At 48.9% G+C, this 23,519-nt stretch overlaps 1 protein-coding gene across 4 annotated transcripts in view; it reads right to left on the bottom strand.

The window, feature by feature from the left end:
* Positions 1 to 23,519, bottom strand: part of SLC24A3 (solute carrier family 24 member 3) — a 422,543-nt gene that overhangs the window by 12,759 nt on the left and 386,265 nt on the right. For all 4 annotated transcript variants that reach the window (XM_061126457.1, XM_061126454.1, XM_061126456.1 and 1 more), the window contains 7 exons: positions 21,127 to 21,180; positions 15,258 to 15,391; positions 13,148 to 13,308; positions 12,124 to 12,391; positions 6,846 to 7,012; positions 4,009 to 4,123; positions 2,738 to 2,850 (listed from right to left, as the gene is read on the bottom strand). In XM_061126457.1, the coding sequence (XP_060982440.1) occupies positions 2,738 to 2,850; positions 4,009 to 4,123; positions 6,846 to 7,012; positions 12,124 to 12,391; positions 13,148 to 13,308; positions 15,258 to 15,391; positions 21,127 to 21,180 (1,012 nt within the window). The remainder of the gene's footprint in view (positions 1 to 2,737; positions 2,851 to 4,008; positions 4,124 to 6,845; positions 7,013 to 12,123; positions 12,392 to 13,147; positions 13,309 to 15,257; positions 15,392 to 21,126; positions 21,181 to 23,519) is intronic.

Here is a 23,519-nt window from a genome sequence, read left to right as displayed (position 1 = left end):
GGCTGAGCACTGAAGAACTGATGCTTTTGAACCGTGATGTTGGAGAAGACTCTTGAGAGTCCCTTGGACTGCAAGGAGATCCAACCAGTCCATCCTAAAGGAAATCAGTCCTGGGTGTTCATTGGAAGCACTGATGCTAAAACTCTGGCCACCTGATGTGAAGAGCCGACTCACTGGAAAAGACCCTAATGCTGGGAAAGATTGAAGACAGGAGAAGGGGATGACAGAGGACGAGATGGTTGGATGGTATCACTGACTTAAAGGGCATAAGTTTGAGCTAGCTCCGGGAGATGGTGAAGGACAGGAAAGCCTGGAGTGCTGCAGTCCAGTGCTGGGTCATGAAGAATAAGATATGACTGAGGGACTGAACAACAACAACAGATTTTCTATGAAGATCATAAGTTACTTCTATAATCAGAAAAAAGGACTAAAAAAGGAAAGTTTAGATTTGTGGATTGTTGGGAAAACCCTGGAGATTATTTTGGGAATGGCAAAACAGAATCAAGGTGACTTGTATCAAAAGGAAGCAGCAAGGCTTAAATGGAAAATACTGTTCTCAGTTGAAGTACAGAAAAGGATGTGTTACCCAGAAGGGAGGCGGTCCACACGTGACCCAGGAAAAGGAGCTCAGAGGCTGGATTAGAGGTAGTGGAGGGGGCAGCTTGGGATGGCAGAGAGACAGACCTTACAATAGCGGGGCACTCGTGGACCGTGGCTGCTCTACAGCCCCGGTAAGAGGTTATCCAGCAGGTCCCTCCTGTCTGGACTCCACTCTCGACCTGGCACCCTGGACCACAGGACTCATTGGCGTCTCCTCCCCTTCCTGTGTAGCCAGCTCCACGAATGACCTGGAGCCCCCTTATATGTAGGTGGGAATGTGTGATTTATGGGAAAGAATATGAAAAAGAAAATGCATATACATGTATAATTGAATCACTTTGCTGTACATCAGAAACTAACACAACACTGTAAATCAACTATAGTCCAATAAAATAAATTTTTAAAAAACCAATATGGGGAAAGATGAAAAAAAAACTCAACTCACACACAAAAAACCATTACCCTCTAATGGAGAATTGGGTAAAGGGCATAAAGAGATAATTATCTGAAGGAAGAATCTAAAAGGCCAATACATGTGAAAAAGAATGTTTAGTGTCTCTGGTAATTAAAGTAAGATCGACTAAAACACAGTTAAAAAAAACCCACAAAACTCATGCTGCTGAATCTCATAAAAGCCATCAAAAACGTCGTTTTGTAAATCTATGTACCTCATCAGTTTGAATGTCATCATTTTTGATTAACTGTCTAAGAGAACCCACATGGTCTGCCCCTGCATGACATCTAGGCCACATGCCCCCAGGCTTGCTCTGCTCCACTTACATGGGTCCCCTTCCTGTTCTCCAACAGGCTGAGTGCATGTCTGCCTCAGGGCCTTTGCACAGCTGTTCCTTTTGCCTGGAATGTTTCTGCTCTGCCTTGCCCCAGTTTCCCCATGATTGCTTCTTCCTAGTTATTCAGACTTCAACTCACAGTCACCTCTTGTAAGGAGCTTTCCCAGACCCCCCTCTATCACCATGTCATCTCCCAATTTCACAGACAGCAGAGCAGAGATCTCAGCTCCTTAGGACACATAATGCTTCCTTCCAACCTCTTGTGCTTATCTTAACTCTCTGGTGAACCCTTCCTGCCAACAGGTAGATTCGCATGAACCAAACATGTATGGCCTTTCTCACCCCGTGTTTAGAAATTTCCTCAATGGACACACTCTCCCTACTTGAAACAGCTGCGAGGGAAGCAACTTGGAAGCCACCATCATCTGATAAATGAGCCATGATATTATCTTTGGAAAACACACTTACCTACAACATATTACACAGATAGACTAAAGCATGCTCAATAACACGTTCAGAGAAGCGCCAACACTGGGTTGGGTATGAACACTGCAGAGGCATCATCCTGTTTTTCTCCCTGACACAGAGAGAAGCCTCTAATTGCAGTTTCTCCCTCCATCTCTGGACAGTGTCAGGACAGGAGTGCCCCTCAGCAGAGGGGGAACAATCTGGCAGGCTGGGACAGAGCACTGATATCTAGCTGGAACTCCCAAGTCCCCATCTGCAAATCCACCTGGAGTCAGAGTTGGCTTGGTTTTGAGAAAGAACGTGGGGCCGTCACTGCGGAATGTGACGGTCACCAGATCCCTGGCAGAGATAGCATCATGTACTTTGTGTCCCTTTCTTCAGGAATAAAATATTTTGCGTGCAAAACAAATCCGCAGAGCAAGAGTTGGTGAATTAGGGCTTGTGGGCCAAACCTGGTCGTGAGTGAAGAAGGGTTTTTACATTTTTCATCAGTTGAAAAGTTTTGAAAAGAATCATAACGTGTCACGACACGTGAAAGTCACATGAAATTCAAATTTCAGTTTCTATACAGAAAGTCAGACTGAAATAGCCACGTTTACTGACCCGCCATCACCTGTTGCTGCTTTCAGGCCAACACAGCAGAGCTATGACGGAGACCATCCAGGCCACAGGGCCTAAAGTATTTACTATCTGACCCTTTCCCAAAGCTTGTAGCAGCTCCGTCTGCTCTCTGAGTCCTGAATGTCCCCACGTGGGCCTGACCTTGAGAAGACTTGGCCAGGAGAATTTGTTTCCCCTCAATGCAAGTGTTTCCACACCTCCTCTGCCCTGAGACACAGTCTGAGTGGCTGAGGTCACCAGCAGAAAATTCCACTTACGTAGGATCCATAATCCACAGCCAGGGTCTGCAGTGCCCAGGGGAGACCGAGCCCAATGAGGATGTCAAAAACATTGCTCCCGATGGAGTTGGACACGGCCATGTCCCCCATGCCTGCGAAGACAAGAGGTCACTGGAGTGAGGAAGGTGGTCCCTGGGGGGTGCCCCAGCCTTTGAAGACTCTCTCCAGCCCCTAGTCTGACAGCCAGAGACCTGGCGGGCAGGTGGGCCAGCCCAGGTGCTCGGGCTGTCTCAGACCATCCATCACTGTAGGATGATTCTGATTATAAAATAGTCACTGAATACATATTTTCAATAAATAGAATGAAATACACATTCTATTGAACTGTTGAGCTTTACTTCAAATATGATCATTGATTAAATGTAATTCATAAAACTAAATCTGGTTGCAAAAATTCTGAAACATTCTGTGGAAAGGAATAAACTCAACAGTCTATAAAGGGCTCATGAGTTCACCGACCCACACAGTTCAGTGTCATTACCCATCTGCTCCACGCCGTATCTGAGTCTTCTTCTAAATAACTGAGCAACATTAAGGAAAATAATGTAACCAGTGGAATTTTGTGAGGACCAGTGGAGGACACTTTGCTAAGGGTGGCAGCTACACACTGTTTGCTGAAAACCAATCTCCTCCCACACAAATCAGGTTCATAAACGAGAGTAGGTGCTGGGAGGTACATGGCCATCTGGGGGGCTTCCACTCAGGGGTGGGGAGACTGTGATCTTGGTTTTGAGGGTGGAAGGGTCTGTTACACACTCAAGAGTAACATCTGGCAGCTGGTGCTTTGAGAGGTTCTGCAGGGAGTAAATCTTAGGCTATGGGGTCCATCCTCTCTAAGCTCAGTTTCCTCATCCATGAAATGGGTATATGACTGTCCCTAATTCATAGAATCGTTAAATTAAGTAAGATCACGTGTCCAAATTGCTCTGTTCGGTATGGGGCTATCATCAGCAGATGTCAGCTATCACTGTATTTCTTACTATTTTTAATAATAGAAGCAATACAACCCCAGAGGGGATGAGGGGACACGCTAGTATTCGGGTCTCTGCCTTTCTCGAGGGTGGATCTTCTGGCTTGTTTCCCTGTTATTCTGATGCCAGGAAGCCTTCTGACCAGCCTGGCACTGAGGTGGCCGGTGCTCCTGCACGGCTGGGATGCGGTGCCCTGGTAACTGCTATGTAAGCTCCCCGTGACCCCCCAAAGTAGGGAGGCCTGGCTTCCCTTCCCAGCCCTCCCCATGCGGGCCCCACCTTGTCTGGCCACAATGAGGCTGGCCATGCAGTCGGGCACGCTGGTTCCAGCTGCCAGGAAGGTGATCCCCATGATGACGTCAGGAATCCCCAGCGTGTAGCCGATGATCGTGACCTGGGGGCGGGTGGGGGGGAAGGAAGGGAGGCAGGAAGAGGTCGTGAGCGGAGCGCTGATGCCAGCCCTGCCTGCCTGTCGACCTTGTCACCAAAGCTGAAGAGTCTGCAATCTGGGCAGTCTCTCTAGGGGCAGCGTCTGCACTCCGTGTCAAAGACAGAGGGCTAGGAATGTCTCAGGGAATGGAGAGGTGGAGTTACAGAGCCCATGCTTTCCAACCAAAGACTGGCCTTTTTCACATGTTCCTTTGGGTGAGGCAGGCAGTCTGAGAGAGGAGAAATAGAGTTGCTGGAAAAAGGCAATAGCGGGACAGTTTTTGAACTCAGGATGTTCCTGGGGGACTCAGAATGGATGGCTGCCATGCTGTGCTAGGAACTCCACTGTCCACGTCTCAGGTCGGCTGCGTGAAGAGACTTTACTAGAGTTGGGAGGGGGTTGAATGACACCACCCAGTCTAGTAAGAAAAGCCGTCAGCTTTCTTTCCTCCCTTCCTGGCAGCTTGGGAACATCATCTCTGCCCACATCACCTTCTGCTCCATGGTGGCTTACATCTGCCTAGCACTCAGGCACTTTTAGTGTAACTTACTTAACTCTCACTAAAACCCAGGGCATAGCTACTGGTGTTATCTCCATTCTCCAAGCGGCCTTGGGGCATCCTCTGCCCCAGACATCAGGCCCGAGGGCATGGGCAGCACCTCTGTGTACACAAGGGGAGGGGTTAAGTCAACACCAGAGGCAGTGCTTCTATTCTGTAAATGAGCTCATTCTGGCTCCCAGTTTTCAGACGGGCAAACTGGGAGGATGGCAGTGGGTGAGACGGAGTGACCAGGGGCAGGTGGCATGAGTGAGTGAGTGGAAAGAGACCCGTTCCGGGCACCCTGGCCTCAGGAGAGGACAATGTGCAGGAGCTAAACGTTAGGTCATTGTGGGATGCGCCCCCCCATCACGTTCCATAAAATGGCAAGGAACGCAGACGGCATGTGGCCAGTAGCCCACTCCTGCCAGCTCCTCCAGGATCCCTGCATGGGAGTCTAGCCTCACTCTCTCCCCTCCAAAGGTTTGGGGGACGTTATTTAAATCTGCTGGGATGTCTGGCTTGGTCTCTTTCAAGCAGAGGCTGTGTGCCTCATTTCCACCCAGTGCTGGACTGGATTTGCGGTAGCCTCGGGCTCTCTGCCTTCCACGCTCCAGGGAGGAGAGGGAGGCGCAGAGACACCGCAGTTTCTTGTGGCTGCTCTGGAGCCTTTTGTGCAATGGAGCTGCAAGCGTCCTGCTCACCCGTGTTTTTCTGTTCTCACCCTCAGCGGGGTCCCTGCACGAATTGGTTTTGCTCCGTGGGGCTCGAGCTGGGAAGAGGACCCTGTCCCCGCTGTTCCTGTGGTTACCATGGTTACAGCTGAGGCTGGAGTGCTGGGAAGCGATTCTCCAGGTGTTTGTATCAGGTCCCCAGGGTTTCTCCTGGTCTCTCCTTCCCCCCGGCCCTTTACCAAGGCTTCTCCAAACCTCCCCCAGAGTGGAAGGAGGCAAACAGGAAGAGAGTGAGCCTAAGATCTGTCAGCTACTTTGCATGTTAGTGGACTTCAGAGAAAAACCACTGGACACCAGGAGGTCAGGGATGCCAATGCTATTCCCTAAAGTTGGCACCCAACGGGAAGGTCAAATAAAAATGGTAATAGACACAGCATGAAGGAGAGACCCCTGCCTATGAGATTTGGATTGAAAAAAAAAATGTCTGTGTGGTTGAAGGCAAGGGATAACTATGATTATTTGTGTCAGGTTTGCACATTTGTTATTACCTCCAAAATAATCTTTTCAGAACTTTTTTTAGCTCTTGAGTTTAATTCTCCAGCATTTATATTTCATCTCTACCTGATGCTCAAGCACAATTAGATGTACAAATGTCATGGTTTTTAATTTCTTCCCAATTCCAATTATAATCAATCAGGGCCACTCCCCAGTTAAACTCAAGCATGTGCATGGGCAGTGAGTACACTCTGGGTTTCCTAGGATGGCTTTAGGGCAGAAATGCTTTTGAGCGAAGGTCCCTCAATCAATGCCAACTCTTGAATCATTGTTTCAGCTTCAGAAGGGACCCTTGAGCATTCACTTGGTTCAGTGACTTCATTTTCTGGTTGAAGAAACTGAGCAGAGATGGGGAGTGACTATGACGGATAGAGTGTCACTTCTCAGGCCTCCCACCTTGCCTCCATGCTGGCTGCCTGTGACCCTGCAGGTCTTTCCACCAGAGCGGGTGGGGTGTATGTCCCCCACTCCACAGATACTTGGCAGATGGAGGCTGGGTGGAAATCTCAAGCCAAGGCCCCAGAAGGCCCCCATATTTGCCTTTGCCCTCCTGCATCCCAATGACCCACTGTGAGAAGACACTGCCCAGGTAGCCACTGGTCCAAAGAAAATGGGCAAACACAGAGCAGACACGAACCCCACCTGCTGCCTGAACCAAAGGCAACCACACTGGAGCTGAAAGCAGAGTGCTTAGCTGGTGCCCGGTAAGACCAGTCACCCACAGTCTACCTGCCGACACATGAGCAGGAGGATAAGCTCTCTGATTCTAAGCCACAGAATCTAGGGCTGGTTGTTACACAGTGTACGGCAGCAACAGCTGGCTGATATAGTGACTGGTCTAAAACCTCTGCCCTGGCTCCCCTCTGGTTGAGAGTGCTTCTCTCTGGAGGGACCCAGCACCCTGGGGTCCTGGACTCACCATCCACACCATCATGTAGGAGAAGGCTGCGATCCACAGCGTGGACGAAGCGAAGGTCACCATAAACCACTTCTCCCAGCGGGGCTTGTTGCAGTTGGGGACGGTGAAGTACAAGACGAAGCTCAGGGGCCAGGTGAACGCCCACTTCACTGTTTCCAGTTTGCCAGCTGGGAAAACAACAAAGGCAAAACAAACAAACAAAAAAATCAGGTGCATTTTTTGGCTCCATCCTCAGCATGAGTGTCCCCAGACATTCAGCCTGACCGTGGTGCTCCTTACCGCAAAGACGCAAGTGCCTTTCCACCAACAACAAGACCAAGAGGAATAGAAAGTGCTCACTTGTTGGCAGGCCTCAAAATGACAGGATGTGTTGCTTCTGAGTAACACAGCGCTGCGGGGGATGGTTTGGCAAATGGAGCCAGGTGGAAGAGGATGCAGAGGATTCTCAGGATACAAACGGGGTGCAGGGAAGAGTGTGGGGTTGGGGTGGAAGCAGAGGAGGGGAGATAAAGACCACCAGCCCCCTCGCAGTCCTCCCCATGGATAGGCAGTACGTCTTCCCAGAGTCTAAGGCCGGCGGGGGGCGGGGCGGGGGGGTGGGATGGGGTGGGGGGGCGCGGTGTCCAGCAGACACAGCGCCACCTAGTGGAATTTCTCAACATCGTCCGTCAACTTGCGGAAATTTTGATGGATGATGTTAAAGCTCTCCAGGTTGCCAAAGCATTGCTTGACTGTTTACATCCCAAGCTGCTATGGATTTGCAAATTCATAACTGCTTCCTGGCTCTATCGGCCTGCTGCTGTGGATAAGATGATGGATCTGTTAGTGATAACCTGTCCTACCATCTCAGCGGCCTGAGTGCTGAGTGCCAGAGACAATGGTGACTGTTTTACCATGAGTTCTTGTAGCCCCAGATTTGAAAAACCCATCAGCTCTCCTTTGACCATGACTACCATCCTGCTTAGTGGCTAAACGACAACAACAACAAGCCATCCTGCATTAAGTACTAACTCACCTCTGAAAAGAAGTATCAACCAAGATCTGCAGAAAGGTCTCTGTGCATCCTTTCTGGTCAACTTCCCACCCCCTACCACCATAGAGGAGTTCTTTCTGTTTTCCACCTTCAAATAAATAAAATCATACAGTATTTTGTTTGTTTGTTTGTTTCTACCTTCTTTTATTCAACATAATGCTTTCTGAGTTTCATCCATGGATCAGTAATTCCTTCTTAATTGCTATGTAGTGTTCCAGCCGGTGAATACATTGCAGTGTGACTGCATTCTCCTGTGTCTGGGATTTGGGCTGTTGCCAGTTTTCAGGTATTACAACTTAAGAGGCTGTAAGCTTTTCTGTGTGAATCTTTTTGTGGGCATGTTTTCATTTCCCTTGGGCAAAGACCCAGGAGTAGAAATGCTGAGTCATAGGGTGGGTATTTTTTTAACTTTATGAGAAACTGCTGAACTGTTTTCTAAAAGGATTGTTCCAGTTTGTATTCCCACCAGAGTTGAGGTATTTTTAAAATTACATTGTGAAAAGTGATGACTAAAATGTTTAACACAATTTATCTTATAATTGTATACCAGCATCCAGCACTTATTTCATACATCTTTCACCAGTCTCCAAATATTTTTTTAGAACTGCAGTTAAGTTACATGACATCACTTTCGACCCCTGGTCTCCCTAGATTGCAAGGTGGTCTCCAGCGGGAGAGAGAGGGGACTTTCTTATCAGTCCCCATTCTGTCCGTTCTGTCTGAACCGAGCGCCTCAGTTATTTACACTCTCTGAGCCTCAGTTTCCTCGTCTGTGGAATGTCGACAGAGCAGCAGTCCATGGGGTCACAAAGAGTCAGACACAAGTGAAGTGACTTAGCACTCTCACATGCAGACATACAGGCACATACATGATGCATGTGTGCTCAGGCACTTCAGTTGTGTCTGACTCTTCGCCATCCTACGGACTGTAGCCCGCCAGGCTCCTCTGTCTGTGGAATTCTCCAGGCAAGAATACTGGAGTGGGTAAGCCATTCCTTTTTCCAGGGGATCTGCCTGACCCAGGGATCGAACCTGGGTCTCTGGCATTGCAGGAGGATTCCTTACCATCTGAGCCACTGGGTAAGCCCATTATATACTATACAGCATATTAAATATATGTAAATATTTGTGTATTAATATGCAACATATCAGGCCTTCCCAGGTGGCTCAGTGGTAAAGAATCTGCCTGCTAATGCAGGAGATGCGGGTTTTGATTTCTGGGTCGAGAAGATCTCCCGAGGAGGAAATGGCAACCCACTCCAGTATTCTTGTCTAGAGAATCCTGTGGACAGAGAAGCCTGGTGAGCCAGTTCATGGGTATATGAAAAAAGCTGAACATGACTAAGGATGCACACACAGGTGCAGCATATTAAATATATACAGTACATAGAAAGCATGTTATATGCATGCATCACATCAATCATACATGTGCACATGCACACCTATATTCATGTACACACATGTATGCATGCATGTCCTATACTCCTCTATTTGTATACTCCCACACAATTATGTACTTGTTAATGATACACACTCCAGTGAAGCCTCAGTGGCAGAAACATGCAAATCCAGGTCCCTGCAAGATTCCCGTGTGAGGGAAACAGATCCTTACCCAGTGGCCAAAGTATCTTGGCCTGAGAGGACCCTCGAGTGCCCTCTGCTGGCCTGAGGGCCTCTGCTCGCTCACTGCTGCAAGGAGGCAGCCCTGCCCAGGGGAGGCTGTGGCTGGACACTCAGCCCCCAGTCCCGGCCTTGAATGCTGTTTCTCAGCAGCTGGTGCAGCAGAACAGGGGCCCACACTCGGACAAGCCCATCCTCACTTCAGGGGCAAAGCCAGGTGCTGACCTTGCTCCCCGCTGTGGCAGAGGAACTCTGAAGACGGCTGGGGGACCCCAGGCCTCAAGCCTGTGCCACCCAGCAGTGGCCCACGGACCAGCAGCATCGGCACCACCCGTGGCCCCACCTGGATCACCCAAGTCAGAGCCCACCCCAAAGATGCCCACAGGAGAGGGGCTGGCGAGGGAGGACTCGGTATCCCACTGACTGCCTCAGCGGCTCAGGGCCCCGGGGTGAAGCTGAGACCCCCAGGGGTGTCAGGGCCACACAGCGCATCCGTTCTCCCTGTGGGGCTGTGCTTCCAAAGGCTGGAGGGTGCCTGACGTGGGTGCCTGAGCCCACACCTGCAGCCGCGCCTCCTAACGTGTGGGGAGACCCTACGGCCTCCACATGTGCACCGCAATCCTGGGGTGAGGGTGGGGAGCAGGAGTTCAGGTTACCCCGAAACTTCACACTTAGGCCTGGAGGTACCGCATCCAGGGGAGAAGCAGGGAGCTCGTGACCCGAAGGGGCCCTTCTGTCCCCCTGAGTGATGCGGTCTGTATGCTCTCACCCCTGTGTCTCTGATGTCTTCCTGGAGGAGTGTGTGTGGATCCTGGGCCCTGGGGCCAACACAGCACCTGGCCACTTACAAACTCTTTCATCAGGGACGACGTCAGCCAAGTGAGCATTCTCAGAGCAAGGTTACAGGGCCGACGGTGAGCTCTGCAAACAAGGGCTGGGGAGGGGGTGGAATTCCAGACACGGCCCCCAAGGTCTGTGCCCCGATTTTCAGAGCCTGTGGGGAGGCTGAACCACCATCCCTGACTGTGTTACACTGTGAAGCAGAGCTGACCTCCAGACAGGCAGGTCATCACTGGAGCCCTTGCAAGCGGAAGAGGCGGCTAGAACCATGAGCAGGGTGGGGAGGACCAGACACAACACACACAGTTCGTTTGAAATAAGACGCCATGGGATGAAGAAGATGGTGGCCGTGGGGTGGGGAGCAGCACCAGCTGACAGCCACATGGAGCCACCAGGAGCCACCCTGCCAGGGACCTGAGTGTGCCGGGGCTTCTGGCAAGGACCGCAGCCCTGGCCCCCTCATCACTGCCCCGTGAGCCTCGGAACCCCCAGCCAGGCCGTGCCAAACTTCTGACCCCCAGAACCTGAGCTAGCCAACGAGTTTAAGCTGCAGGGCTTGTGCTCATTTGTTGCAAAGCAAGAGGAAATGAACATGGGGCCTTACAAGGGATGAGTGGGGGACCAGTCATTCCATCCTTAACATGTTTTTGTCCTGGTCGATAGGAAGGTTGCCAAGAAATGTCACCAAAGGTGGCAAAATGGATAAGGAGCCAGCATACATTTTTACTAACAAGCAATGATTCAACTTTGGGTGATTTGGGGTCTGGGAATCTGGGTGGTGTTTTCTAGTTACTTTCGGTCGGCAGTTGACCAGGTTGAAATCACAGGAGCCCTTCAGGGACCCCGTCTCCCCCTGAGCTTTACTGGCTGGACACAAAGAGGGGCCCCAAAGGACACTGCACCTGAAAGGAACACTCGACTGTGATACTGCACCCATGTCTCCTTGTTAAACGGCCTTTCAAGTGGATCCAGCACTTCCTCCTCAGAGCTGACAGCCCCCACTACGTTCCAACGTTGCAGAGAAGACAAACAGGCTAATTAAGCTTCACATACTTGACAGTGACTATGAACTGGACCAGCAAACACTTTCTTGAAACAGAAACTTCTGGAAGGTCTGGCAGACAGGCAAAATTCTTTGGATTTGGTCCACCCATTCCACTAATGGTGGGGCTGGAGGACAAGGCCGCTGGCTCAGCTCAGTCTTTACTGGAGGCAGCAGTCGGCGGACAAGGACACTGCCCTTGTGGCCAGGGTTCTGAGAGCTTACCAGCCTCTGCATGCACCCTGACCCGTCAAGAAACAGGGAGACCCCTGGGCCAGCCCCTGAGGTGTGATTGGGGAGCTCTCTGCCCTGGTCTGCATCTCCCATGGTGCCCACCCTGGAGACAGCAGGTCCTGGGACCTGGGCCCCCAAGGGCTGCCTTGTCAGGACAGTGCCCCGACCAACTGCGATGGGGTGGGTAAAGATGGGGGAAGCCTCTCCCCACAGCACCAAGCCGCCTGGTTGGCAGGGTCCCAAGGAACCACTGACGGAGCCTTGCTCCTCCAAACGCCCGCATTTCAACCAGGCCCAAAGGTCGCTGACTTAGTCATCTTTGGACCCGCTGTGACAGAATCTTACCCACTGTAAAGGTTAACACAATATAAATATTCCTACGGCCATACAGACAGTCCTTGAATTTGGTATCAGAAAGGTCACCTGGTCAAGGGCATCAAGTCAGTGGCTTCAAAACAGCTCTGGACCCCAGCCCGCCCAGCCCGCCCAGCCCCAGCAGGGGCTCTTACACGGGGGGTCGAAGGGCGTGTATGGCCCTTCCTCATCCTCCTCGTCCTCCTCCTCCTCATCGTTCTCGTTATTCTCGTTGTCCTCATTCTCGTTCTCCGTCTCGTCACCGGCCTCCGCGACGACCTCGTCCCTCCGCGTCCCGCTCGTGCCTCTGTCCGGGGCGCCGCTGGGCCCCATCCCGTTCTCCACCGTGTGCTTAATCGGGATCTTGATGGCCACCTCGGACTCTCCATTGGCATAAGCCCTGCTGTTTATCAGTCTCTGTCTCTGGAGAAGCAAAGGCACGTTCTAACACAGAACGCCCCCAGAGGGGCTGCAGATCCTCTCACCCAGGGCCCCGGCTGTCAGGATTTTCCCAGGCTGCTGACAAGGAGGTGCTTCCAGAAGACTCTGCAGACAGGTTCTAAGGGACTCCTTAAAGTAACAACCAACTCTGATAAACTTTCTGGGAAGAAGGATCACTCTTTCAAGACCCTCTGGAACTTACAAATCCCTTTAGAGGAGAGTCCCCATGTCTCAAATGGGCACTGCTTTTCGAGCCTGTGCACTGGGTTGTTAATGCTCCTCTCCAGATAGTAGCAATTCCCTGGTCCATATGTGAGAAAGCCATAAAATGTATCAGGATTAGGATCAACAAAGCTGCCATTTCAGAGAAAGGCATCCCTGGGAAAATTTGGGTCAGAGACTCTGCAGTACCCTAAACTAAAGGTACCCTGACTTAACAACTACTTTCCTGCAAGTTCACATCCGGGGGCTTTATTCCGATGGAAGATAATGAGAAGAAGGTAGGCAGAAGGGACAGAAGAGTCTTTCTACACAGCTGGGAGCTGGACTGTATCTCTGGACACGTGGTGGGAAGAGCAAGGACCAGGATGCATAGCTGAGCAAGAATGTTGGGAAACAGCTGAGGGACATTATTGTGTAAAACACTGAGGCAGGTGCTTTTACCTGCAGACTAGGGAACGTCCTCCCTGCCCAGTTCCCCACCCTGGCTGTGGCAGATGGACTTGTTTTCTCAGATACCTCATTGATTAACATGCGACTGGCCATGGAGAGTCGGGTCTTGGGGGGGAAGTGGCTGGTGATCATGATTCGAAGACCAGCCTCAGAGAAAGAAAGCTGGTGTGGGTAGGCCGACAGCAGCTCGTCTACCATGATCACTGATGCTTTGCGGTGGAAATTGGCTAGGAAAATTAAAAACATAAAATAAAGATAGCGTTGAGGCTAGGAGTAGGAAAGAGATAGTCATTCATCTTCCTTCCCTTCCTTATCTTTCTTGCTCCCTTCCTTTCTCCTTTCTTCCCCCCTCTTCTTCTTTCCATCCACCCATCTGCCAACCCATCGACCCTCCCACCAATTGACTCATCCATCCATCCACCCACCCATCCATCTGTCTCGAAGGGTTGTGATTAAAATTTGAAGAAGAGTCAAAATCCGCTTTCCATGGGCTCATTGATACTTCCTTTGAAATAACTTGAAACAGTTTGAGTCCTTCTCGACAATAATAAGAATGAGTGATAACATAAGAGAATTTTCCTTTCTCCTCAAAGGATTCTTTTCCTGCCACTAATATCTGGGGCATAGGAAAGACCCCAATTGTTTTTAGTAACCCTTTATGCCCTTTTCAAATGTCAAGAGTGTTCATAGTGGGCTGTTAAAAGCTGCAGGATTGATGCTAGTCCAAACAGAGGACATGGCGGGGGATGCAGGGCTGACCAGGGGGCGGGGTGGGGGGGGTAGAGTAGGGAGCTGGCTAGCTTATAGAGGCTCAAGTCCAGAGGGTGCTTAGGATAAATCTTGTGAAATGATCTGCTAGCAGGCCTGAAGAATACTTCCTCCATGGCCCAAGCTCTTCTGCATGGATATTGCAATGTGAGGACACAGCTCACGGGTCACAGCCTCACTCCTGTGCTCCAGGCCACTAAACCATGAAATGATCTCTGGAGACACTGACTAATAGTAGGTAGCTCTCTTTGGTTCTCTAAGAGTATTCCTTTTATTGTTATAAACTACCCTGCAGAGAAGAAACGAAATGAAATCTTTATGTGGGATAGCGCTGAATACTCAAAAGTCTTTCATTTAAAAACATGGGTATAATTAGTGAGAAATTAGTAGAGTATAATTAGTGAGAAAACTACATCAAATAATTGATTTTCAAATTCTAATAATTACCTACAGATTTCAAACTGAGATATGTACTTGGAAATAACCTATAGATTTTTCATTTTCTTTTTTTACTTCCCTGAAAAGGAAGGAAATGGGACTGAGAAGAAATAAACCCACACATTTCAATAGGAAAGTTAAAAAAAAGTTAAATGAAAAGGGAAACACATTCTAGGCAAAAGTAAACGATAATTTTCCATGTTCCTCTAAGAAAGAATATTATCAGAGAGCATTGTATTATTTCTCTTTGAATAGGAACTGCTTACTAAGCATCTACTGAATATCAGAATTTGGGGGAATGATTGAGTGACTAACACTTTCACACTTTCAGGGCTTCCCTGGTGTCTCAGACGGTAAAGAATCTGCCTGCAATGTAGGAGACCCAGGTTCGATCTCTGGGTCAAGAAGATACCCTGGAGGAGGGCATGGCAACCCACACCAGTATCCTTGCCCAGAGAATTCCATGGACAGATGAGCCTGGCGGGCTATAGTCCATGGGGTTACAAAGAGTCGGACATGACTGAGTGACTAACACTTTCATTTTCTTTTCTATGTCATTTTGCAGCTGGGAAACTGAGGTAATATAGCCTGAAAGTGAATTCAGATATAAATATACACTAATAACAACTATCATTAATGGAGTATTTTATATACTTTATCTCCTTAACTTGTTACAAAAATTATCCTCATTTTACAGAAGAGAAAAATTGAGGCTCAGAGAGGTTAAGTAACTTGCTCCAAGGTCACACGGCCAGAATGAGAGACAGTCAGCGCCTTGACACTGCTGGTGTCTCCTTAACCATCTTGTTTCTCTGTTATCAACCCCAGCACGTTTGGTCCGAGAACTCCCACCAGCTTCCAGAGGCTGCCCATCACCAGGGTCAGCCTGTTCTCGGATGGAGCCAATGGGAGGGAGTCGGCGGGGCGCTCCCCGGGGCAGCCCCGCAGTGGGGCACGGCCCCAGGGTTACCTCTCTTGAGTAGCACCACGGTTGCGTCGCAGTTGCCGCTGTCGTCCATTTCGGCGTTGTTGGCCAAGCCATTGACCATGTTTCCGGCCCCCTTGGTCCTCCTCTCGAAGCACTGGTGTATGCAGGCGTTGTATCTGGACACGGCCGGGAGCAGAAAGAGCCCATCAGCACTGCCGCCCCTCCCTCCTGGGCTCCTGGCTCCCCAAAGCTCCCTCAGTCTGGACGCGGGTGAGGGATCCGGTGCCTCAGGTTAATATGGTTACTGTTTTATCATCCTGTTTTCCCCAGGATATTCAGCCCATTTCCCCGACTTGAGGATATATGGTAAGTGAAAATAAAACCAACATCAGACAGATAAATAGGGACACACTGCTTTCTCTGCAGTCTTTCATGTCAGTGGGGGAGCTCTGGGATTGAGTTCCCTTACTCATGATCTATGTATGGATGTGAGAGTTGGTCCATAAAGAAAGCTGAGCACTGAAGAATTGATGCTTTTGAACTGTGGTGTTCGAGAAGACTCTTGAGAGTCCCTTGGACAGCAAGGAGATCCAACCAGTCCATCCTAAAGGAGATCAGTCCTGAATATTCACTGGAAGGACTCATGCTGAAGCTGAAGCTCCAATACTTGGACCACCTGATGTGAAGAGCTGAATCATTGGAAAAGACCCTGACGCTGGAAAAGATTGAAGGCGGAAAGAGAAGGGAATGACAGAGAACGAGATGGTTGGATGGCATCACCGACTCAATGGACGTGAGTTTGAGCAAGCTCTGGGAGATAGTAATGGATAGGAAAGCCTGGCGTCCTGCAGTCTATGGGGTCACAGAGTCAGACACGGCTGAGCTACTGAACAACAACTCGTGGTCTACGCATGGAAGGGCTGTGATGAGGCTCAGATGGATGAGTAAAGACTCCCTCCTCTGGGCCATGTCCCCAGGGCCATGCTGGGTGGAGGAAGGTCAAGGTGTCACGTCCGCCTGTGCCGCTAGCATCACAGTCCATGTGCCCAGGTGGGCTGACTGTTGAGGTCTCCGCCTGCCTTTGGTTTCCTGAGGTCACAAGCTGGGATCCTGGGAAAGTCTGTCACTGTTGTGCCATAATTCCAGGTCTGTGGGGCTCTTGGCTTTATGACAAAATTCTGGGCTATGTTTCTTCAGAGCGACTGAGGGAAAGAATCAAAACACTGTGCGGAGTTTCTCCCATGTGTGTTGGAAGGAAGGCACCTTAGTCAAGTTCCTGGGATGCTCTGGCAGGTACTACTGCCCTGGTCCCTTTATCATTGGTATTAGAAGACTCCCATGGAGGAATCCTAGGAAACTCAGGGGCAAAGACAGCCACCGGGCAGAGTCTCCAGGGCACTGTGGACCCTGCTGCTTTTTTCACTAAGAGACTTAAAGGTCTTGAAGGTTCACTGACCATGGGACAACCCACTGAGGGGTCCCACCAGCTTGGTCTCTGGCCTCCCACAGAATGGCACCCAAGCATTAGACTCTAAATCCTGCTCACATGCCACTCAAGCTGTGTTCCCCCTCCTCTTCTTCATCCCTTTTCCTGCTACAGACATGAGGCCACTTGGGGGTCCCTTCCCACTGCATCCTGTGTCTGTTCGTAGTGCAGCTCTGGGTGGTGGGCCTGCCACGGAGATACAGGTGGGGGATCCTCTAAGGCTGGGCCCCTTCCTATTCACCCTGGGAACTTATGGTGCTTCCTACAGGCCTGAGGGAGAAGAGAAAGCTAGTCTAGAGGGATGGTGGCAGTCGTGGAAAGGGCAGTGGGTAGGCCCACTCCCAGGGTTTATAGTCTCAGGGCTTGCAAGGAATAGAATGAGAACATGACTATTCTGCAACGTGATGAAATGATGGAGCCAGATACTGAGGATCGGCAGCTGCCAAGATAAAGAGAGATCCAGGTGTCCGTTGGTGCGACTCTCCACCACTCTGGACACAGTCTAGCCTGAATGCTATCAACGGCTGACATGGGGGGGACACAGGGGCTGGAGGAACAGGTCACACAATCCCACAGATGTAATCAACAACGTCCAAACTGTGGGCAACTCTGCAGAGCCATCAATCAGATTTCATTCAAGAATAAATTGCAAGGAAAAAAAAAAGAGGGGGAATTTATAAACTCAAAGAAATCTAAAATATGGAGCGACCAATAGTGATGAGTGGAATTTATTTGGATTCTGCTTTTTAAACTATTCGTGACATTTATGAGACCGAGGGAACTGAAAAAATATTTATGAGGCTGTTGAGAATTTGAACATTGGATACTGAATCATATTAAAGAATTAGCATTCATTTTAGGTATGATCATGATAGTGTGGCTGGGTTAAAAATGAGTCCTTTTAGAGGTACGTACTGACGTTTGGGTAGATGAATTGGTGTGATGTCCGGGGCTTCATGGGGCTTCCCAGGTGGTGCTAGTGATAAAGAACCCTCCTACCAGTACAGGAGACAAGAGACGTGGGTTCAATCCACGGGTCAGGAAGGTCCCCTGGAGGAGGGCCTGGCAATCCACTCTAGTACTCCTGCCTGGAGAACCCATGGCCAGAGGAGCCTGGTGGGCCACAGTGCAGAGGGTCACGAAGAGTTGGACATGACTGAAGGGACTGAGCAGGCAAGCACCGGGGTTTCAGATCATGTGGAGGGAGTGACACCGCTGCTAGTGTGGGAGGAGGATGCGAGTCAATAATGGGGGGACTCGTGGGGAGCACATGGGGTGCGTCATGCTATTCTGCTGACTGCTCTGCAGGTCAGCATTCTTCATGGCAAGGTCTCCTCACCCTCTGTACCCCGTCCTGGAGGAGCTCCAGGGAGAGGCACTGTTTCTGTCATCTTGACTTAGAATCCACTTTCCCCCAAGAAATACCGACTCTCCGGGGGGTTTGCTTTAAAAGTTCACAACTGTGTGTTGTGTACTTATTTGGATTTGGATAATAGGATACTAATACTATGTATTGCATCATTATGAGCACTTTCTTGGAACTGGATATCAGTTAATTAAGTTAACTGTTCTATCACATCCCATCCTTACAAACAGCCTTTCAGGTAGGAAGCATCAGTCCTTCTGTTTCTAGAAGCAAAAACTGAGATTCAAAATGCCGGAACCACCTGGCTCAGTTCTGCAGCCAGGGCTGCAAGGGAGGCACCTGATCTTAACAACAAGCCCACACTGCCTCATCTGGGGACCAAATCCCAGCGAAATGGCCCGGAAGGACAGAAATCAATCCTCGCCAAGGTCAGGTATGCTTCAGGCTCCCTTAAGGTTTCCACCTATTGGGCCAAACCAGAACTGCTTTTTGACCTTCAGACAGAATGTTTAAAAGTCATTTTAAAGCCGTCTATCCAGGAGGCAGCTGACAATTCTAATATAGGCTGTTTTCAACGGCTGCTGCTGTTTTATATTTTTAATTGAATGTTTTAAATTTTGTGCTTGCACCCCAAAGCTACTTTATTGTGAAGCATGCAATTTTATAAATCAGATTTTATAAAACCCAATGATTAAAGCCTCTGATTACTGAGGGGGATGGCAAAAGAGCAGAGATTTCAATTTAGAACTTGGGACCAGAATTTATGCAGAAAATTTCACAAGTGCAGTAGCTGCCGTTCCCCACTTTATTTGTATCCTGCTGGTCTGAACAGCTGGGAAGCTGGTAATGCTGACGCATCAGCAGAAACACACCTCATTAGCTTTCACGGTGGACTTGGCTGGGGGTAGGGAAATTGTTCAGTATGTTCTCTTCATGTCCACATGCCCTGCCTACAACTCACAGATGTTACGATGGCTCAGTAGAGGGGTGTGGTGGTTATGGAGTGCATGCTAGCAAAATTCTTCAATCTTCCTTCTTTTTAGATAAAAAGAACTTTCTGAAGGCCTTCTTATTCTGTACAGCCGTTAGTGAATTCAGTATGGGACGTGCTTTCATCTAAATTCAGATTTTAAAACACAAGATCCATGTTGGGCTTATAGCAGACACTCAGTCAGTTCTCCTGGAATAATTGATGAATCCACCTTTTCAAAAGGGGAGATGAGAGCTCTTGACTCACTGGGGTCTCAAAGCATCAAATGTTAAAAAAAAAAAACCAAATACGTGAAATAAAAAATGCTGAAAGAAGACATGTATTGTTCAGGCTTCCTGATGGTGGCATGGATTCCCTGATAGTGTTGCTCTTAGAGAGAAAGAGAAATAAATTGGCTGCTCCTGCCTTCAAAGGCATTTCCTTGGTGTCTAGAAACTATGGAAAGCCTTGGGCCAACTCGGTTTTTTTATGGGAGCTGATGTACTGGGGTGTGTGATTTGTGGGAAAAGCACCTGGTTTTGTCATCTTACTGTGATGTCAGTTACCACCATGGCAATTCCACATCAGGATAACTTTGGGTGAGGTTCTAGTCTAGAAATAGTCTCGTTCAGTCACAAGGTCCAGATGCTGGGTCCATGCTGACCATGGACAGCTCCTGAGGTGAAAACTGGGCATCATATTGGGTCAATGGTGTCAAATGGCTCACAGCCTACCCCGGCCATTGGTCAAGCCAGCTCCTGACTTCTCTATTCCTGTGACATTGGCCAACGGCCACACTGATTTCTCCCCACAGGGTTCTCAGCCACCAGAATTAATTTTTGTTAGGCCTCAACAGCAAAGAAAACTTGACGTGTCAGTGGCAGACTGCTACTGGAGGCATCCACATCAGCGATTTCTGGCAGCAGTCAGACAAAAGGACCTTTGGCCAACAAAGGTCCGTCTAGTCAAAGTTATGTTTTTCCCAGTAGTCGTGTATGATGTGAGAGTTGGACTATAAAGAAAGCTTAGCACCAAAGAATTGATGCTTTTGAACTGTGGTGTTGGAGAAAACTCTTGAGAGTCCCTTGGACTGCAAGGAGATCCAACCAGTCAATCCTAAAGGAAATCAGTCCTGAATATTCATTGGAAGGACTCTGCTGAAGCTGAAACTCCAATACTCTGGCCACCCGATTCGAAGAACTGACTCACTAGAAAAGACCCTGATGCTGGGAAAGATTGAAGGTGGGAGGAGAAGGGACGACAGAGGACGAGATGGTATCACTGACTCGATGGACATGAGTTTGAGCAGACTCCGGGAGTTGGTGATGGACAGGGAAGCCTGGCGCGCTGTAGTCCATGGGGTCGCAAAGAGTTGGACACAACTGAGTGACTGAACTAAACCGCAGTGGTCTGCGGTCCTCCCCCTAGAGGAGGCGGTTACTCCTGCAGTCACATGGGCTAGGGGAGAGCATGCGCTAATTTGAAGCAAATGCAATTGCTCCCGCGGGGGCAGGTGGCTGCAGCACAGAGTATCTCTGCACTGTTTACAAGCTCCTGATCTCAACGGTCCTTGTCAAAAAAGATGACCCAGCAGGTTTCTGACCACGGTGCTTACATCAGCAACATAACTCCTGATACAGGTGGCAATCTGCGCAGACTCCATGGGGAAAAAAGAATGCATGATCTGGCAGTCTAAAACATGTCCACAGGTAATTGACTCTCCTCTCTTGGAAAGGCAAGGAGTGAAGACCACAGCGACTCTTTTCTAACAAATAGAACACAGCAGAAGGGATGGTGTGTGACTTGTGAGGCTGGATCATAGAAGGTGTTGCTGGGTCCTTCCTGCCCTCTCTTGAATCACCTGCTCTGTGGGAAGCCAGCTCCTGGATATGGGGACACTGAAACGGTCCTAAGGAGAAGCCTATATGGTAAGTTTTGCCACCTTTCTTATTATGAAAGCGAACAGCCAAAAACTAGGCTGCCAGGTCCTGAAGAGGGGCAAAGGCAACGTCCCTCTGTCCACATCACCACATAATGCTGAGTGCAGGAAAGAGTGTGGGGAGAGAAACTGAGCAGGGATCTTACTTACTTCATGATGACAATGTAGATGAGATACATCAACACGAGGACCAAAGACTCCCACCTGTGGACAAACCAAGAATGGTTAGTTAACGGAAGCCCCCAAGGCACACGTGCCACACCCCCGACTCCCTTACACCCTCGTGTGATGCGAACAACAACTAAAACTGCCCAACACGGTAAGAAGGAGGTAGCCATGAGAACACCACACACAGTCTCTGATCTATACACAAGTCCTAGGCAGCACCCAGCTTTGGAGGATCTCTTCCTTCCCCCACTCAAAAGGGGAATGCTTCCTCTTCTCTTATTTTCTCACTCCAAAGAGTGCTTTGAACACAGCAAGACTTCTGTCATATTGCTGAATATAGGACTCCATGTATTAAATCTGGCCACAGCTTAATCATTCACTAAAACAATTCAGATACAAACGGCAACCTAGGGGAAATGACAGGAGCAACCAAGGGACTGTTAGCTACATCGGAGTAAGGCCTGTTAGATACATTAGATACAGTGGGAGATGGAGGCAGAGAAGGAGAGAGGGGAGGGAGGGAGGAGACAGACAGACAGACACATCTGGGTCAGGGAAGGTGCTGTCAGAAAGGATAAGAATGAACAAGTGGGAGAATGGTCAAGGGAAAAATAATGAGACCTCTGGAATGTACCTTGAAGTTTTGATACTTTGAACACTTCCTCTAGTTTATTTTAGTAACTTCCAGTTAGAAAACAATGAACTTGATTTCTAGGTTCCTCTTCAGGTGTAGAATTTAATTAGTTAATTGAGAGCATCATTTTTGCTTCAAGAAAAGGTTCCTGAGGGATGGTCTATGAAGAAATGTTAGGTTATGGCTTTCCTGTGCGCTTTCAAGTTCCATGTCTAGAAACTGATCCCGGTCAATATGCGGTCAAACATGAAAAGGATGCACACACAGGTTCCTGCTGCAGTGATATTTTATAAAAATGCAGTGTTGGAAAGAAGCAGTCATCCGACAAGCAGCTGGCTATGTGAGTTATGGTGAGTCAGGCCTCGCCATGGGCCACCACCCATGGGTCAAGAATGATTCTGCAGATACTGTATGAGGCTATTATAGACACAGTGCTGGTGATGCTGGTGATGCTACTGAAAGAAATCGGGGGTCCAAACCACCTAAAGTCTCCTGAAAGAGGCTAAGGACTGACACAGACTTGCCATGAACCTGCTTTCACTTCCTCCTATGTGGTTTTCATGAGCAAGGCCAGGGAGATGCGAGGGGGCTCCTTCTAAGACCATCAGATGGGAAACCACCTGTGAATCTCCTTGCTTCAGGTCTTCTGCACAAACGCAGCAGAAAGATTTCTGAGGTCAACTCAGAAATCTTTGTTGTCCTTATGTCCTAACTTGTTGTCCTTATGGCAGCATGGTTAGCAAAGAGCAGCAACCCTGAGCAACACTTAGGCACCTGCTGTTTGCCGAGAGACAGTGCTGGTTGTGTTAACCGTGCCATGAGTTCAAGTGGCAATGCTTCTGCAAGTTTTCTTGTGCTGCGCTGAATCTCCAAGGACATGAGGGGACAATATCACCACTGCATATGGTAACCAGGTCCAGGTGGATCCCACAAGGAGGCTCTTCCCTGGCCTCTGAGCTGAGATTCTCCCAGGCATCTTGATCCCTTTCAGCCCATTGATCACTTTTCAAAGAAGACTTCTTTCCTCTTTCTTATGGGTCAGTATACAGACCATGTGTCTTAGAGCAAACTCTCCCAGCTGTCTCCCCCTCACTCTCTTGGGCAGAAGAGAGAAAGCAGCAGAATACCTTAACACCCTGAATAGTGTGTAACATTTATGGTCAATGTGATATGTCCCCCGACACCTCGAATTCTGAAATCACAGTGACGACCTAGGATGCAGAGGTGTTGCTCCTGCAAAGGGCTAGCACTCATTTTGCTGAAAATGAAGACAGCTGGGCTCTATATTTCTTTATTTTTACTTAAAAATGATATAACCTATTATTATTACTTGCATATTCTTTTCCATATGGTTTACTATAGGATACTGAATATATTAGCTCCCTGTGCTATAGAGTAGGAACCTATTATTCGTACGTTTTTGCTACCTCATTCTTAGCTTTAAATAATACCATACAAGTCGCCTACCTGCAGCATCACAACTGCCTGTTTCTGAGAAATTATCTCAGAAAAAGTAGCTGTATTTTCACATCACTCTACTTCCACAGATCAAATATTTGAAAAAGGGAACAAGAATGCACAACACACCCAATTTCTGTTTCCATTACAAACACAGCTGACATGCTCAGAACTCATGTCAAAAAAGGCAATTTGGACATTGACCCAAATGCAAATGTTCCCACATATTTAATTTGGGCAATATTTTTAATCTATCAGGAAATCACTGATTTTTCAGAGCTCC

The sequence above is a fragment of the Dama dama genome, chromosome 23 (assembly GCF_033118175.1).
Source record: "Dama dama isolate Ldn47 chromosome 23, ASM3311817v1, whole genome shotgun sequence".
Taxonomy (NCBI): Eukaryota; Metazoa; Chordata; class Mammalia; order Artiodactyla; family Cervidae; genus Dama; species Dama dama.
This window is presented reverse-complemented; position numbering and strand designations above follow the sequence as displayed.